We start from the raw sequence: 16566 nt of genomic DNA, 5'->3' as shown, positions 1-16566 counted from the left end.
ATGAGTTCTAAGTCAGTCAGCAGTTTCAGAATAAAGAAGAAGTCGTCTGATGTGTGAAGACTTATAGCATCCGTCGTGGGGTTGAGTATAAAGTGATGGAATCGGACCATGACAAGTACTATGACAAGTGCAAAGAGTTCGGAAATAGTTGCAGATGGTTGATTCATATCATTCTACCGCGGCGCGAGGGTATTTGGGAGGTCAGACCGTATAACGAACTTCATACATGTTTAGCAACCTCGATCTCAAGTGATCACAGGAAGCTTGCCTATCATATGATATTTATCTGCTTTCATCCTTCCCATGATCAGAGCTGATGCGGCTATGTCCGTCAAGGTTCTGCAGAATGCGACTGAGGCACATTTTGGATTCAAATTTATGTAAAGGAGGGCGTGGTTGGCTAAGCAGAAGGTCGTCGTGCAAATATATAGAGATTGGGAGGAAGCCTACAATGAGCTCCCAAAATAGGTGCTTGGTGTGCAGATAACAATGTCAGGTAGTGTCGCAGTCCTGAAGACGAGTTCTGTGCGAGTTGGAGACCAGGTTGATGAGAGTCAGCAATTTTTCACCGACTTTTATGTTATTTTCACCGTGCGTCGAGGCATTCAAGTATTGTAAGCCGTTGGCTAGTATTGACATCATCTATTTGTACGACAAATATGGGAAAACTTTGTTGGTTGTGATAGCTCAAGATGGAAATTTTAATATCGTTCCTATCGCATTTATCCTAGTGGAGGGTGAAAATATGGAGTCATGGTCTTTTTCCTTGTCTCATTTATGGCAACACGTCACTTCTCAGCCTGACATTCTCGTGATCTCCACCACCTCCACCACCACCTCCATAAACCCCATCACCTCCATCGGCATTAGATCCAAACCCTAAATCACCTCCACTGCCCCCACTATCATCGCCTCTGCCACCACCTCCAGGTCCACCCTTATCATCACCTCAACTGCTGTCATACCTGTAAAATCTGCAAAATTAATAAATAATTAGTCAATAAATTAATTATTATTTAAAAAATTAGAAAATTAAATTTAATAGTTTAGAATGGAAGAAATAATTAAAATACAAATTTTAACACTAATTTTAAAAATTTTGGCCTAAAAACAGGCCAACGGACCAAACCAGTTGGATAGTGTTGGACTTTGTCTATTTCATCCATGGGTAAGGTAAGAAACAGTTGAATCTTTGTGAATTATTCAATTAGTGAACCCTATGATGATTATAGTGATATTGTGTGAATTAGATTGTGTTCTTGTTGATTTGGAGTTCAATTGGGCGGTTTTTTGAATGAAATTCGGGTGATTAAACTTGAGAAATTAATGTTTGAAAGCTTAAAACTTGTGAAATGAGAGGTTTTTGAAGTGTTCCAAGTTTAGGAAGAAATCAGCCAAGGTATGATTTTGATTTCTCGTAGATAATATATAATATTTTGTGAAAATATAGGCTAGATGATCATAGGATAGGTTGGAAATGTGGAAATATGTTAATGCTAGTAACCTTGATGGAAATATGGAATTATATTGCGAATGGGTATATGAATGATGATTTTGTTGAGTTGGTTGTAGGAATTATGTTAATTAAAGTTGTTGATGGGAGTTGATGAATGATTATTGATGAATGTGAGTATTGATGATGAAAGATTGAGGATTGATTGAGTTATGTATATATATATTGGATAATGAATGAATTGAGAGTTGAAAATGATTTTGATATTGTAATTGGTTTGGCTTATTGGAAATAATTTGAAAAAAGTTTGAAAGGTGGTTTAGTTGGGATCCGAGAAGGATGGCAAAGTCCGAATTTTAAAGGAGATGTTGCCGAAATTTTTATAAAAATTGGAGATTTGGTTTGAAATATTATTTAGACAAATATGGATAAAAGAATTATATTATTTGACTTCGATTTATAAAAGAAATGCATTATATTTTGGAACTTGATCTATTAAGAAAAGTATTATGTTGGAGTTTCAATTTATCAAGAAAAGTATTATATTTTGAGTTTTATTTAGTTAAGAAGAGAATTATGTATTGAGTGTGAATTATTGATGAACAGAATGGGAGGTGTGATGATGATAATTGTTGAATGAATTGAATGATGATGAGAATGAATTTGATATAGAATTGTTTTGTGGGGATTGTGGTTATTTACCGCCCACCAGATTTGATAAGAAATTGTTTTGTAGGGATCGTGGTTATTTACCGCCCACGTGTGTGCTGTTTTCCAATTGAAAATGTCTGTGGGTATCGAGGTGGTTTACCGCCCGTAGATGGTGTGGATCGAGGTGGTTTATTGCTCACCAGGTGAGGATCGTAGTACTGTACCGCTCACTAGTTTTCAAGAGGACGATGTTCGGGTTAGCTACCGGACATGTCGGGTTGGCTTTATAACCGACAAATGAGGCTCATCAGCTATAGGGCAGACATACATCATATGCATATGTGTGTTTTGTTTGATTGTGCATTAATTGGGCTTGCCTATATGAATATTATGCTTATCTGCTATATTTGCTATCTGCTATATCTGTATCCTACTTGTGTTTGCTTTGTCTGTATTGCTTGTCTGTGCACCGGAGTTTTAGAGGATTGGAGGAAGGCAAAAATTAGGACTTAAGTTAGAAAGGAATTAGAAATAAGAATCTTAGATAACCTACCCTATTTTTGGTTCTCCATTTATAAACTTAAGATTTAAATTTGAGTGTCGGAGTCCTAGGATCGCCTCTGCCTTTTTCGGGACCTTATATATTATGTATGTGGGCACCATTACTATGCTGAGAACCTCCGGTTCACATTCCATATCTATGTTGTTGTTTTCAGATGCAGGTCAAGATGTGCCTCAGTGAGCATCTGGAGGTTTCTCTGGCAAGCAAAGTTGGAAAATTATATTTTGGAGTTGTTTGTTATGTATTTTCTATTCATAGATTCTCTTATGTATATATATAAATAAAGAGTAAAGTATCGTTTTAGTCCCCAACGTTTGGGGTAAATCCTATTTGTGTCCCTAACGTTTAAATCGTACTATTTGTATCCCTAACGTTTGTAAAAGTGATTCAATGTTATCCTGCCGTCAATTGAACACTTTAGTTTGAGTTTTAAAAATCTCTTCTTGAAGTTAGAATACAAATGTTTGGGATAGAGTCGATGATCCACTCCAAAAAATAGCTCATCAAAAGTTGAAACTAATTCCTACAACATTTATATAATTCACTTTTCTAGGGACATAATTGAATCTAAACACAAATAGTGGGTATAATATTAAAATCGAATACATCCAAGTAAGACCTAATTGAGAATGAATACATCCAAGTGAGAATAATTAAAAAATATAATCTGATTTGTTAGTATAATTGATAGTAGGATAACATTGAATCACTTTTATAAACGTTAAGGATACAAATAGGACGATTTAAACGTTAGGGACACAAATAGGACTTACCCCAAACGTTGGGGATAAAAACGATACTTTACTCTATAAATAAATGATGTTTAATCCTCTTAGAGGCTTTTTGGAGAGCTAAGTGCTTTCTTTATGCATGTTGGGTTATTTTGCAGAACTAAGTGCTTTCTTTAGCTTCGCAAGTTGCGTCTGGAGCCTGATATTCTGTATTTTGGTACTCGACTCTTTGCATATACTCATGTCTTACCCTTATCTTTTTCTGGTTTTACGTCTTTGAGTGTAATGCGCTTTTCTTTTCGTGATTTTTTTCTTAACCATCCTTCAAGGCTCCTCGAATATTATATTCATTCAATTATATTATGTATGTATATTTTATTTTAGATGTCGTAATACCTCACCACTTCTGTTTTACGATTTAAGCAAAAAGTTCTGTGTAGTAGGGTGTTACAATCCCATCGTCATCCCCAACATCACTACCGTTTTACTCGCCTCTCATAATACATTGACCTCTACCTCGATGTCCACCCATCTCTCCCTCTCGATCGCACCCTCTACCTCGTCGACGACCTCGACCCCTCCCCTCCATGGCGTCAATTGCACCATCGATCCACCTCCACTCACAATCACTGGCTCACGTACCAACATGACATCTCCGCTCCACTCGATGTCTGTTAGGAACATCTGACACTTGGTCTAACGTTTGTGCCAACTTCGTAGAGTGTCTGGAAACCATAGGTCCCCGTCTTTGCCATCCTTCGGCATAAAAGAATTAATGTCGAGTGCGGGCCGTAGGCGATGCTGTACTCCAGGAACATACCATGCTGCCTCCTCATGCTGTTAATATATCGATATGACTGCAGCACGAAAAAAAATTTTTTTAGAACTATTACAAGTAACAAACTAATTCACCAAAAGACCATTAAATAATGCATACCCTTTTTAACAAAATCATATCCAAGTAGACATAAACTTTAATGCTGGTGATACACTAAAGTATAGAGTATAAAATTAAACTAAATTAAATTGCATTAATTTAATAATTAACATTTATGGATTAAATTACATTAATTTTAGATAAATTAAACTAAATTAAATTAATAAAAAATTTAAACAACCCAAACTAAATTAATTTTCAATAAATTAAAAATAAACTAAATTACTAGCTCGTTAACCTAACGTTTAAGAATTATATTAAATATAAAAAATTAAACTAATTTAATTTTTTTTAAACTTCTACTGTCTATTTAATCTAACATTAAAAAACCTAAATTAGATTTACCTAAACTCCTAAAAAAATTCTAATCTAGTTAATCACTATTCTAACTAAATATTGTTAATAACTATTCCACCGTACATTTGTACTTTTAAAATTCTAGCAAAACACTAAACCATTACTTTAAATACCATTTGTAGTTTAAAAATCTCAGTAGCGCATATAATAAAATTCTAAGCAACTTAACATCACAAACTTACTTGTTTTTTTACAGATATTCAATTAAAAAAACTAATCTCTTCATGGATGAAACCAGTAATATGGGCGACGCCGCCTAACCGATAGATACGGTTTGGGTCGTCTTCCATTTCCACAGTTTCAATCGTACGGTTTTTTAGACATAAACTTTTTCTGGAATTCATTTTTTGGGCAGTGGGATTTGGTGAAATGTAATTCGAAGCAAGTGGATTCAAATTTTTTATATAGGTATATAAACACTAAATCGAAGCTAGTGAATTCGATTTACTACTAGATTTCGTTCAATGTAAATCGAAGTAAGTTCATTCGATTTACTAGTGCTTAATTCGAATCCACTTAATTTGAATTACTATGATAAAAAATTGTGTGTGTAATTTGAAGTTAATAATTTCGGTTTACTATGGATGTACTTCAAAATCAACTAAATCGAATATAGTCCATTCGATTTATGCATAATCTTAGTAATTCGAATTTAATTTATTCGATTTATTACTACTATGACTAAATTGACTTTAATCAATTCGATTTATATAAAAGTATCTATAAAAGTATGTACGTAACGTTTTTTGTTTTAGAAAATCTATGTAATTTTATGATTTAAAGGATTTATTAACGTGCTTTACCCTCATTTTTAAGTAAATAACGTATTTTTCTTATCGTCGAACTGATTGAGTGATATTAAAGTTTATGCTTGCAGTAGCAATAATTTTATTTGGGTTAACAATTATACTAATCTTGTCATGTCAAAGAATCACCATTATAAGATTCATAAGGCTTATATTATAATAATATTTTAGAATTCAAATAGAAGAATGTAAAATTAGACAAGTATGTAAAAAAGTATATATTTTGGTAACAAATATTATTAGGAAAACCTTTTAACTGTAAATTGGGACAAAATGACACCAATGAAGTGCATTATTCATATCCTATATGATTTGCTCTTAATTTGAAGTTAATGAAACATTTTTATTTAAAATTTGGTGATTTTACACAAAGTAAATATTTTTTAATATAAAAGTTTGCTAAATATAATTTTTTTATTATTTATAAAAGTTATAATATTTATTGGTTCTTTTTGTCGTATTTTTAAATCTTTTTAAAACTATTTTGTTGATAACATCTTTTAGAAATTTTTTTGTCAGGGACAGAATTTTTTAAATACCGAATTAGTAGTTAACTTTATCTTTTAATCATTGGAATGATTTAAAAAAATTTAAAAAATCTATAAGTGGAATTTTGTTCCAATTTTTATATGCACATTTTAAATTAATTATCCAAATGTGTACAAAAAAAAATTAAATCAAATAGACAAATTATTTATTAAATACAAATGTTATTTACCATTTATAAAAATAATATAATATTTTTTATTTTTATCATATTTTTAAATTATTCAAAAACTTATTTTTTTATCCTTATCTTTCAAAATTATTTTTGTTAGCTATATGAATTTTTGAATACTATTTTTAATAGTTTATTTTTAAATCTACATGTCAACAAAAACTTGGCACATGAAAATTTGAAAAAGTTCTATGCCCCAAAACAATGCATCAAAAGGAGCCAAGGGAATAATAAACAAAGTAGAAGAAAGACCTAACTTAGTCATTGTCTATTTTCACAAAGAATAAAGCGTCTTTGTCCAAAAAAAAAAGAATCTTCGGCTATATTATCTTATTTCATTTCTTGTTCGATATTATTTTTTTCCTTTAAAAAGTTTTGGTACTAGTACTATAATTACTTTTTTCTTCACTTAACTACCACCAGTGAAAAAAAAATTTAAAAATAAATTTATTAATAATTTGTAAAAATTTAAAATTCCACAAATTAAAAATAAAATCCCTATAAAAATAACTTTCATTGCTATTTAACAAATTTTTTCAACAGAAAAATCATATTATCTTAAAATAAAAAAATTGAAAGTCAAAAAGTCCTTTTTTTTTTTAACAAGAACCGAATTAAATTTTTACTCATTAAAGTAAGAACGTGAACCATTTAACAAGATCGGTGGTTAAGGGAAGTGGAGGTGGTGATATGAATTGAAGCAACACAAATATTTGAGTTGGGATGAACAGAAACTGACAAGCTCAATGAAAAGAGAAATCGACAAGTGGTCTTGGACGGAATTGCTAGGAAAGAGCTGGTATGGTACGGTATGGTGCAAAAGGGTGGGTGATGGTTGGAGTTTTGATGGAGATGAAAATAGAGAACTAGAGGATAAAAAGAAAAATTCTGAACACCTTTAAAAATATTATAGGTATTTATTTAAACTAAAATTACTTCAAAAATAGATGGATCAGCTGAGCAGACGAAAAGAAAGAAAAAAACAAAAAACAAAAAACAAAACCCCAGACACACTGCTTGTATATTTATTTCTTCATTAAATAATATATCAAGTTAACACAAAAATAATCAATGAATAGAAGAATGAACAAACTACAGACAAGTGCATCTAAATCAAAGTTCAGAGGAGTTAATTGAACTTTCCCTTAAATAAGATGACATAAAGTAAAAGCAGAAGAGTAGCGAGGGGAATAACCCAACAGCAGCAAAAGTTTATCATGCACAGAAAGGTGACAGCTTCACAGGTCTAAGTGTTTATTGAACTACACAGACTGTTGAAGCTAATGTTTGGTCAGTAAATATTCACGGATAGTACTAAAACCCTACAGATTCTGTTGCGTACACAAAGGGTTGCCTCACTGGCAGCCACCAAATGTTTCTACTAAATTTTCACAAATACTAGTTTCTCCTCTTCTTGTGATTCCATGGATGCCAAGAATAAGTTACAGCCACTTTTACTTGGCAAAAGGCAAAGTGTACTTATGTAGCATGATGGGGGTTAAAAGTATACATTGCTAAACCTATCTCCAAGAAGTCAAGGCTAATCCTTACTCAGGTTTCAACTTCCTGGCCAGTAGGTTGGGTTTCCCCTTTCTCAGCATCCTCTTCATCTTCTTCGTCTGCTTCATCAGCTAGCTTTGTCAGCTCCTCTTGAATCATGATCTTTATAGATGCCTTTCTCGGTGTGAGATCCAAATCAAAACGTGTGGCTGAAAAATGAACAAGTTTGTCAGAGGCACCTAAAGTTTATTTAGGTTCTTATCTTTTCCTGAATGCAAAGTTCTACCATTTCCTTTCTGTATGTATTTGAACATTATGCAACTTGTAGCACTTTAAAATTAGATGCCAGATTATTCAAGGGGGAACAACCAAAATATCAGTAATTAAGTGAACTCATGAGGCACAAACAAAAGCAGAATTAGTTATTTAAAGGCATAAATTTGCACTAAATGACTGTTGAACCAGTTAAAAGAAAGTTAATATTAAAAGACGTACCAAGTTGCTTCAGAATATCAGTAAATGTGGCCTGCAAAGAGAAACTAATATTTAATATTGATAAACAAAAATCTTCAGCCAATATTAGATGAATTATTGAGTTTTTCAAGGATAAAATAATGAACAACAAATAATAACAAAACTGGCCACACAACGTCAAAAGCAGTACAAGGTTTAAGGTGAAGGAAATCTGCTGTACATTACAGCCTACCAAGAGGAATGAACTGCACACATTCAAGCTGCTAAAGAAAATACCCTTGAAATCACCAAAACTGCCCCCAAAAGGATTTAGCTGCTAAAAAAAATACCCTTGAAAGATCAAAACAACAAAAACACCTCCAAAAGATTTTAAAACGTAACAAAAATAACCAAAAGAACACCATTTTTTATAAGTTGCAAACATCTAAACAAAATCTGATCTCTGGACCTCTTCTTTCAATTTTTTGTTCAAAAAAAATCTCCTGTTAAAAAAATTAAATAAATAAAGAAAATCCAAAATCCACAAAAAAAAAAAAATACTTGGTACAAAATCACCAAACTTCATGGATAAAAATGTCTCCATTTTCTTACTAATCATGCTTACAACAAACCACATCAAAATCAAATTTCTAAAGCCCTTTTTAAGAATATATATATTTGGTTATTTTTCACGTTTTTAAATTTTTTTTGAAGCACTTTTGATATTTTGATCTCTTGAGTATTTTTGGCGGTTTACTCTTATTATGAAGTAGAATGATAAAGCTAAAACTTGTTCATCATTGCATTATCTAAAAAAATTATGAAAATTAACCAGCCATAGGATAAGTATATTTTAGTCCTGACAGCATACCGTATTGAAATCAACTTCTTTAAGAATTTCACAAATTGAATTGCGCAGCTGATCATCAGTGGGGATCTTTTTCTGATTCTTCTTGCCCTTTCCTTTGGTAACTTTTTCTGTGATACAACAGAGAGATGTATTAGAAAACCACATAATGGCAGTACATTAAGTGGGGAAAATGCACGTAACCAACTATACTGAGTTGCATTGAGAGTGGGGTTGTTAAAGCTATATGAGGTGAATGACTGATACAGTTGGAATATCCCAGAAAGTTGGGGCAAAAAACTGGAACTACGTGATATTCAGACCTCTCAAAAGTCTTCGAGCCTTTTACTGTTTTCTTCTATTTCTCAGTAAATAACACAAGTAGGAGTTAGATCACTGTGGTTCTGCTCAAATCCAGCATTTATACTGCTAGATTCAACTTTTCAATAGTTCTTGCAATATGTTCCATAAAGCACAAGGGATGAAAAAGAGTGTACATAATACTCATCCATCAGTTTTATTGATTCAAAACATCTATTGAGGTTAATGTAAAAGGAAAAGTTAACATGCTAACTAATAATCCCTCAATGCTTAAAGTGAAAACTATGATTTTTTCACTAAAACACAATACACATGGTATATATTGAGATTAATAATGACAACAGGGAAGCAGTTTTCTCAACCTGTTTTCTCTTTGGAAGCAGACTTGGATGGAGTTGATGTCTTCTGCTTTCCAGCCTTATCATTTTGCTTCTTTCTTGAAAAGACCTTTGGACTTTCATCGCCCTCATCATCAACCTTGGTAGTGGTGGCTGATGATTTCTTAGGTGTCCTCTTTGGTGTTGACCGAGATTTTTTCGTAACTGTAACGCTCTCAGTTTTACTTTTTGTAGCAGATTCTTTCTTTGTGGATGATGCTTTTGAATTTTGTTTCCTTTTTTTATCATCTTCAGATTCACTTGCAGAATCACTTTCATCCTCACTTTCAGATTTCTCTGGCGTTTCATCCTCAGATTTGTCATGAACACCATTTTCATTTTCCTCCTCATTTTCTTTGTCTTTCTCTTCATCCTCAGACTCATTTTCTGTGTCACTCCTTGTTTCCTCTGCTGGTGAAGAATCTTCATTTTTCTTCCGACTCTTAATAATATGCAAAGAATGAACAAAACCAAATATAAGCAGGAGACTGCAATAATTAAATAAATACAAAGACAAATTTACCTTTTCTTAAAATTATAAATTATAGGCAGAAAAGAAGAAAGAGAGAGAATATACTCTCATGCGAAATGTTCATGTGATCTGATCATGTGAATTTTAACTATTGATCCACTCTTGCCATTAATCTTCTCTGGCCCCACCTTCAGAACCAAAGGTCAAAATTCACATAACCTAATGATGTGAATACTTCACATACAAGATCCATTCTTGAAAAGAGAATAGAGATTGAATGACATATAACTAGACTGACATGAAATGTGATACCCTAATAACAGTACAAAGCACAAACAACAATTTGCACTGATGAAGCAAGTAATGGTGTAGAAATACTGGTACCAGACCAGGTCAATATGACACTACAAACCCAACAAAACTCAGACCTTTAAAAAAGTAATATAGCTTTATACGCTCAACACAAAAGTGTGGTATTCACATGTGGAAATGCTATGAGCTGCTCAAACTTCTATCATTTAAATTAATAAATGTTATCAAATAAACAGAACTATAATACAATATAACATGTAATTTAATGGAAGTGACCCCAATTTTCTTAACAATTAAAGAGAGGAGTGACAATAATAGTGAACCATGTATATGCTAACTACTCCAATTAAGAGTGCAAAACAAGCAGAAACAATACAAACATACATAGTCTGAAGGCAGCAAGACTGATAATCTACCAAAAAAATTAACTTTGGAATGTACTTCATGACTAACAGCATGTTGCCTAAGTCACATTTCATTCCTGTCATTACAGGGGTGGGAAAGTACCTTAGTAGAACGTCTTGAAGTTGTTATCCCAGACCTTGAAGTACCTCGTTTCACAACACGCTTGCGCTTTCTTCCCTAATAACAGATAAAACACAAATAACATGAACTATCAAACACAATATATAGGGAAAACCAAAATACCTAACCATCCTGAAGGAGAAATTTAAGAAACAAAAAAGGAAAAAAGAAATTGAAGTAAACCTTTTCTTTTTCTGCAAGTAGCACAGTTGTGGTTGCATGAGGAGCAACTAAGAAGTCAATCAACTTGGAAATAATATCTTCCTGCATGTGAATATATTTAATAGGATGAGATGCAAGAGAGATGTTAATGTTAACGCATCAATCACATGAGATTGAATTTAAGTTCAAATTTTCATAAAGATGAGAAATCACTCGAAACACAGGTTGTGGCAGGAAAAACATTTTCTACAAGAAGCCAACAAACCTTCCTTGTTGTTGCCTTGGCAATTGCTATGTCAAGCACATCACAAAATTCCAGTAGTTTTTCTTTGTTACACTTGTCAAATTTTTCCTTAACTTTGATCATATGCTTTTCCTGCAGCAACAATATTTGGATTATTTGACAGAACCACAGGGGATCACAACATGAGAGACGCCCACCAATTCCATAATCCTAGACATCCTAACAACGTTTGCCTTTTAACAGTCTCACCCTGTAATATCTTATATCTTAATTTACAGAGATGGCACAATACTGAACACAAGAAATTCAAAAAGTGATGGTGTATAAAACGACTATAACAGAAAAGCAAAGATAGTTGATGAAGCAGAACATACCTTCCCTCTCCTTCCAAAGAGAATTGTATGGAGCAACTTGAAAGTATCATCAGTCTTCCTTCTAGATAATTTAAATGCCACTGAAGCACAAAATGCAAGAGTCAAAAAGTTATTAGCTGCATTGAAGAAGCAGAAATATCATCCAAAACTTAACACAGGCAAACAAAGGCAAAATTATCAAATAAATATATTAGGTTAACCTTAGATATGGAAAACGGTACTCTTCTCTTACTCCCAACTATGGCCATTTACACTTCACCCATTATCTCAAGTGCTTAAGTTTTGGTAGACCAAGTTTACAAGTGATATATTGTCTCATTAAATAACATGGAACAACTATAATTATCTTAAACTCATGCCATAAAACTTTTTAAACTGGAAGAAAGAAGCTAGAATATTTTCAACTTTATGCAACTATTATCATCATTTAAGGTACTGTGTGTGGGAAATGGAAGATGCAGTTGTAAAAAAATTCTTTTACCAGAAAAGGAAGTGAACATAAACCTTTTTATAAAAATGTTTAGAATTGAAAAGAATTCATGTAGCTAGTTAATAAGACAAAACCCAGTGCATGCTAATGGACTTGTCAAGTCATCACTAAAATGACTACTTATAAGTCTGAATAATCATCTTGTGCATGTCTGCAGGATTCAAGATGCAAACTCCTCAACATCGGGGAAAATGCATTTAAGCATTTAGCCTTGTCATACATTATCATTGAAGGTTCACAAAACAGTTATATAATCATAATCTTCAATTGACCATTTGCACATGCGGTGCTTCTTTTCCCTTATAGGGGGATCTCATGAAAATTATATATTCTGCTAAATTCAAAAACCAAGGAAGAAATTGGAAAATTCACACATTGAATTAACTTCTGCTTGTTGGAGTACATATATTAGCAGATTCATAAACCATATTTAAAAAGGCATTCACTATCCAATCAAATGAGAGCACCATACCATTGGGTATATCTTTTAAAGGTGTACCACGACCCTGCAATTCGAAAATGAGAGAGTAAGCAAATTGGGTTAAAACAAAAATATACAATTACAACAAACAAAGCTTTTCCTTTTCTCACCATGTGGAGCCACCTAATGGGATCAAGTAACACCTTAATACAAGACACAATTGTGGCAACATCTTTTAAATATTGAATTGAAAATGATCACCTTTTCAATGTGGAATTCTTTGTTTGCATCTTTCTCTATTGATGCTACCAACCTCTCAACAGATTTCCTCTCTCGAACAGGACGATCAACAGTTGGAGTCCTTGGCTCTATCTTCGTCAATTCCTTCTTTTTCTCTTTCACTTTCTCCCCATTGACCTTCCCTCTCGAACGCTTTTTCGATCCTTTATTATCCTTGTTATCTTCAGCTTTGTCTTCTTCTTTTGACTTTCCAGCATTATCCACATCCTCATCCTCCTCTTCCTTGTTGCCGTCCAGCTCTACTTCAATTTTCTCCTTGTCTTCCTTTTCCCCACTCTCCTGCATGTCTTTAGTGTTACCATCTACTTCCATTGCATCCACTTCTGGTTTTTCAGCTTCAACCTTTTCCTTTTCTTCTTTACTTTCCTTGACCTCATCTGCATCTGTTTTCTCATTCTCAGGTTTAAGTCCATCATCATCTTTCTTAACCTCTGATACTTCTTTCACACCATCAATTTCCTTATCCTCCTTTCCTTCTTCCACACTAACAACTTCCTTATTTTCCTTTACTTCTTCAACACTGTTAACTTCCTTATCCTCTTCGACTTCTGCACCATCATCTTTCTTGTCCTCGTTTTCTTCTTCCACATCATCATCTTTCTTGTCCTTTTTTACTTCTTTCACATCTTCAACTTTCTTGTCATCCTTTGCTTCTTCAATTTTCTTGTCATCTTTTGCTTCTTCTGCACTACCAACCTTTTTATCTCCTTCAATCTCTTCCACACCATCAGCTCTCTTCTCTTCATTAGCTCCATTTATTTCAGCCCCTTTCAACCTTTTTACTCCATTATTCTCCAAGACATTTCCTCCATCAGTTCCCAAGTCCTTCTTTTCTGCCCCTTCATTTAAAGTTTTCTCCAACAAACTCTTGCCATTTGAATCTGCTTTGGAAACTTCAGTCACAGGTTCTTCCTCACCCATACTGATCTTATTTACAGATTACAGGAATGCTACAAAACTAACTCTTTATAAATACACTTTTGACTGCACTTTGTTAAAATGGACAACAACCTGGGAAAAGAAAATCATTACTCTAAATATGTCAAACAACAAAAGCAAGTAAAAGACATAAAAGGAAAAAGATAAGAAATGCTGAATGACATGTACCATTGAATGATAGTATATGTTCATACAAATTGTTTTAAAGATTTTAGTGGAAAACAGTTGTCTTGTTGACATGATATTCGTAAATTTTGAATGCTAATATCCTTGTTGAGATCAATTGAAAAGGCATTACAAGCAACAGATTAAAATTTAACCAAAGTTGAACTGAACTAAATATTTCTGTTGTTGCACCTCACCAACCAGAACAAAAAAGAGATTTCATGCAGTAAATGACAATTTTTTTGTTTAAACTATAATATTCACATAAAAATTATTTAAATTTTGGATTCATCTGAGCTTGTGGTTCGAGCATTTAATAGAAATGCACCCCCAAAAAAATTTTTAAAAATTCATGCCAATCAATACTTCAATAGCTATGAATGAACGGAATTTGTCCCACATGCAAACCAACAAATGAATGGAATTTGACCCACATGCAAAGCGAGAAAAAGGGGTGAACATGATAAACAGTACTATCCACCTGAGGAAGAGAAATAATTAAACTTTCACCAATTAAGAAGCAATAATTAAAAACTCAAATTTGGAAATTCAATTTTGCATTAACTCCTAACAAACTCAACAATAACCAAATCATCCACCACGAAACAATATTCTCAACAGCACAGCACACTCACAGTCAGAAACTTAAAAAGTCAAAACACCATAATCTTCTTAATTACACCATAGAGGTAACCTATTCTCTCTAATCCAACTCAAAGAAGCAAATCAGATCAAATCAAGCAAGTCCCAGCCTTCTAACCCAATTAACCAATTCAAAGCCCTATATTCCACACCTGAGATTCCACCCCACCCAAAAGAACAAATAAAAAAACCTACACAACAATTGAAGCTAGAAAATTATAAAGACGCAAGCAAACTTTGCAAATCAAAGAGCTAAAACGGTGCGTTAGAAGGGAAATTGGAAGAGCAGGAACTTACAGATTCAGAGCTTCGAAGAGAACAGAATAGAGTTTATGTTATTCCTCCCTCTCTCTCGCTCTCTGTGCCACTGTCAGTAAGTGAAGGTGGAGAGTTGTTTCCGACAATATATAGTTCGGACTTCAAATGCGGATTTAAACTGCAGTTAACTCCCACGTAGGAATATTGGCATCGCTCAAATTCGGATCCGACGGCTAAGATAGGGTGTTCGTGACGTACGTGCAAGATCAACGATCGTGACTTGGGAATTCCTTGTGTTTTTAGAATCATCAAAAGTGTAGGAATAGATGGATAAGTTAAAATGGAATAAAAGAGTGAGTATTTAATTATTTTTAAATTAAAATAATAAAACTAATACGATTGAATTTACAAATTTAACCATGATTTTTTTTTACGTTATTATATATCATTTGTATAAAAATATATAATAAATTTTTATTGTAAGTACATATTGGAGAAAAAAATTGCACAAGGGAGACAATGGCTTCACACCTAAGTTATTTTAGGTTACGTTTGTTTATGTGTAGTTTGAGATATAGACATAAATATATAAATATTAAAAATATAGACACAGTGATATACGTATTTTTTAATTTGTTTGATAAGTAAACACAAGACACAATAATAAATTAATTCTTTATAAATGTCAATATTGTCATTACTACAAAATATCACTACTACCATTACCATTTTTTCTTTACTACTATTTAAACAACTACCTCCACTTTTCTACTACCATTAACAACTCTTGAACTAATAAAAGAAATTAATCAAATAAAATAACCTAAGATATTTAACAAATGGTCCTAACCAGCCTCCAATAAAATACAATTTGTTTTTAAAAAAGCAAAGAACACTCCATCAATAAACAATCTTAACCATTTGCCTCCAACAACACCAAGGTCTATCTTCCATCTTTAGTTTAAAGATCTACCAGCAAAGTCAGTAGCCATTGTTATAACCTTGATTTCAAAAATGATGAAAATGATGTAACTCTTGAATAAGAGAGAGAAAGGCGGAAACGAATTGAGAAAAGGAGAAGAAGAATGGCAGATCTGGAAGTTAACGACATTAAAGATGATTATAGATGCGATATAGAACAGTAACAATGGCGGATTTGGGCATAAACAAAGGTAAATACAACAAGAAGTAGAAGAGATAGAGGAATAAGTGAAGAAGAAGAAGAATAAAAAAAAGAGATTAGGGGAATAGACAAAAATGAAGAGGAGGAAGAGAAAAATATGTAGCTATCTTGGAAGAAAAATAGACTATGATGAAGAAAAAGAGAATGATGGAGGTGAGGAGATGGAGGAGTTCAAGTTCATTGAAAAAGATGAAGTAGGAAGGAGAGTAATATTAAGAATTTTATAAAATTAGTAAGGGTGAAATTGTCCAAAAAATGATATAATTTGTGTCCACCCTTAAAAATCCATGTCTCACCATTTGGAAGAGACACAAAATACACGTATTCCATGTACTTTTGTGTGTAACCGTGTCTCTCACTTTTTTG

At 32.9% G+C, this 16566-nt stretch overlaps 1 protein-coding gene across 1 annotated transcript; it reads right to left on the bottom strand.

Annotated features, from left to right (window-relative positions):
- Positions 1 to 7324: 7324 nt before the first annotated feature.
- On the bottom strand, positions 7325 to 15177 carry LOC107461927 (DEK domain-containing chromatin-associated protein 4). The gene is made up of 11 exons (XM_052261192.1): positions 15057 to 15177; positions 12975 to 14024; positions 12765 to 12798; positions 11803 to 11882; positions 11450 to 11638; positions 11206 to 11286; positions 11005 to 11079; positions 9699 to 10155; positions 9040 to 9146; positions 8211 to 8241; positions 7325 to 7924 (listed from the first exon to the last, which is right to left on the bottom strand). Exons 2-11 carry the CDS (start codon positions 13932 to 13934, stop codon positions 7767 to 7769), a joined length of 2172 nt encoding a protein of 723 aa, XP_052117152.1. The 5' UTR covers positions 13935 to 14024; positions 15057 to 15177; the 3' UTR covers positions 7325 to 7766.
- Between the last annotated feature and the right edge of the window lie 1389 nt (positions 15178 to 16566).

Source organism: Arachis duranensis, chromosome 1 (genome assembly GCF_000817695.3).
Source record: "Arachis duranensis cultivar V14167 chromosome 1, aradu.V14167.gnm2.J7QH, whole genome shotgun sequence".
In the NCBI taxonomy this organism is placed as follows: Eukaryota; Viridiplantae; Streptophyta; class Magnoliopsida; order Fabales; family Fabaceae; genus Arachis; species Arachis duranensis.
This window is presented reverse-complemented; position numbering and strand designations above follow the sequence as displayed.

Coding starts and splice junctions, on each gene's coding strand:
- LOC107461927 (XM_052261192.1), bottom strand. CDS start 13,934: ATGGGTGAGGAAGAACCTGTGACTGAAGTTTCCAAAGCAGATTCAAAT. Junction 12,799..12,974: donor AAGAATTCCACATTGAAAAG/GTGATCATTTTC, acceptor TTCGAATTGCAG/GGTCGTGGTACACCTTTAAA. Junction 8,242..9,039: donor AAGAAGTTGATTTCAATACG/GTATGCTGTCAG, acceptor TTCTCTTTGCAG/GCCACATTTACTGATATTCT.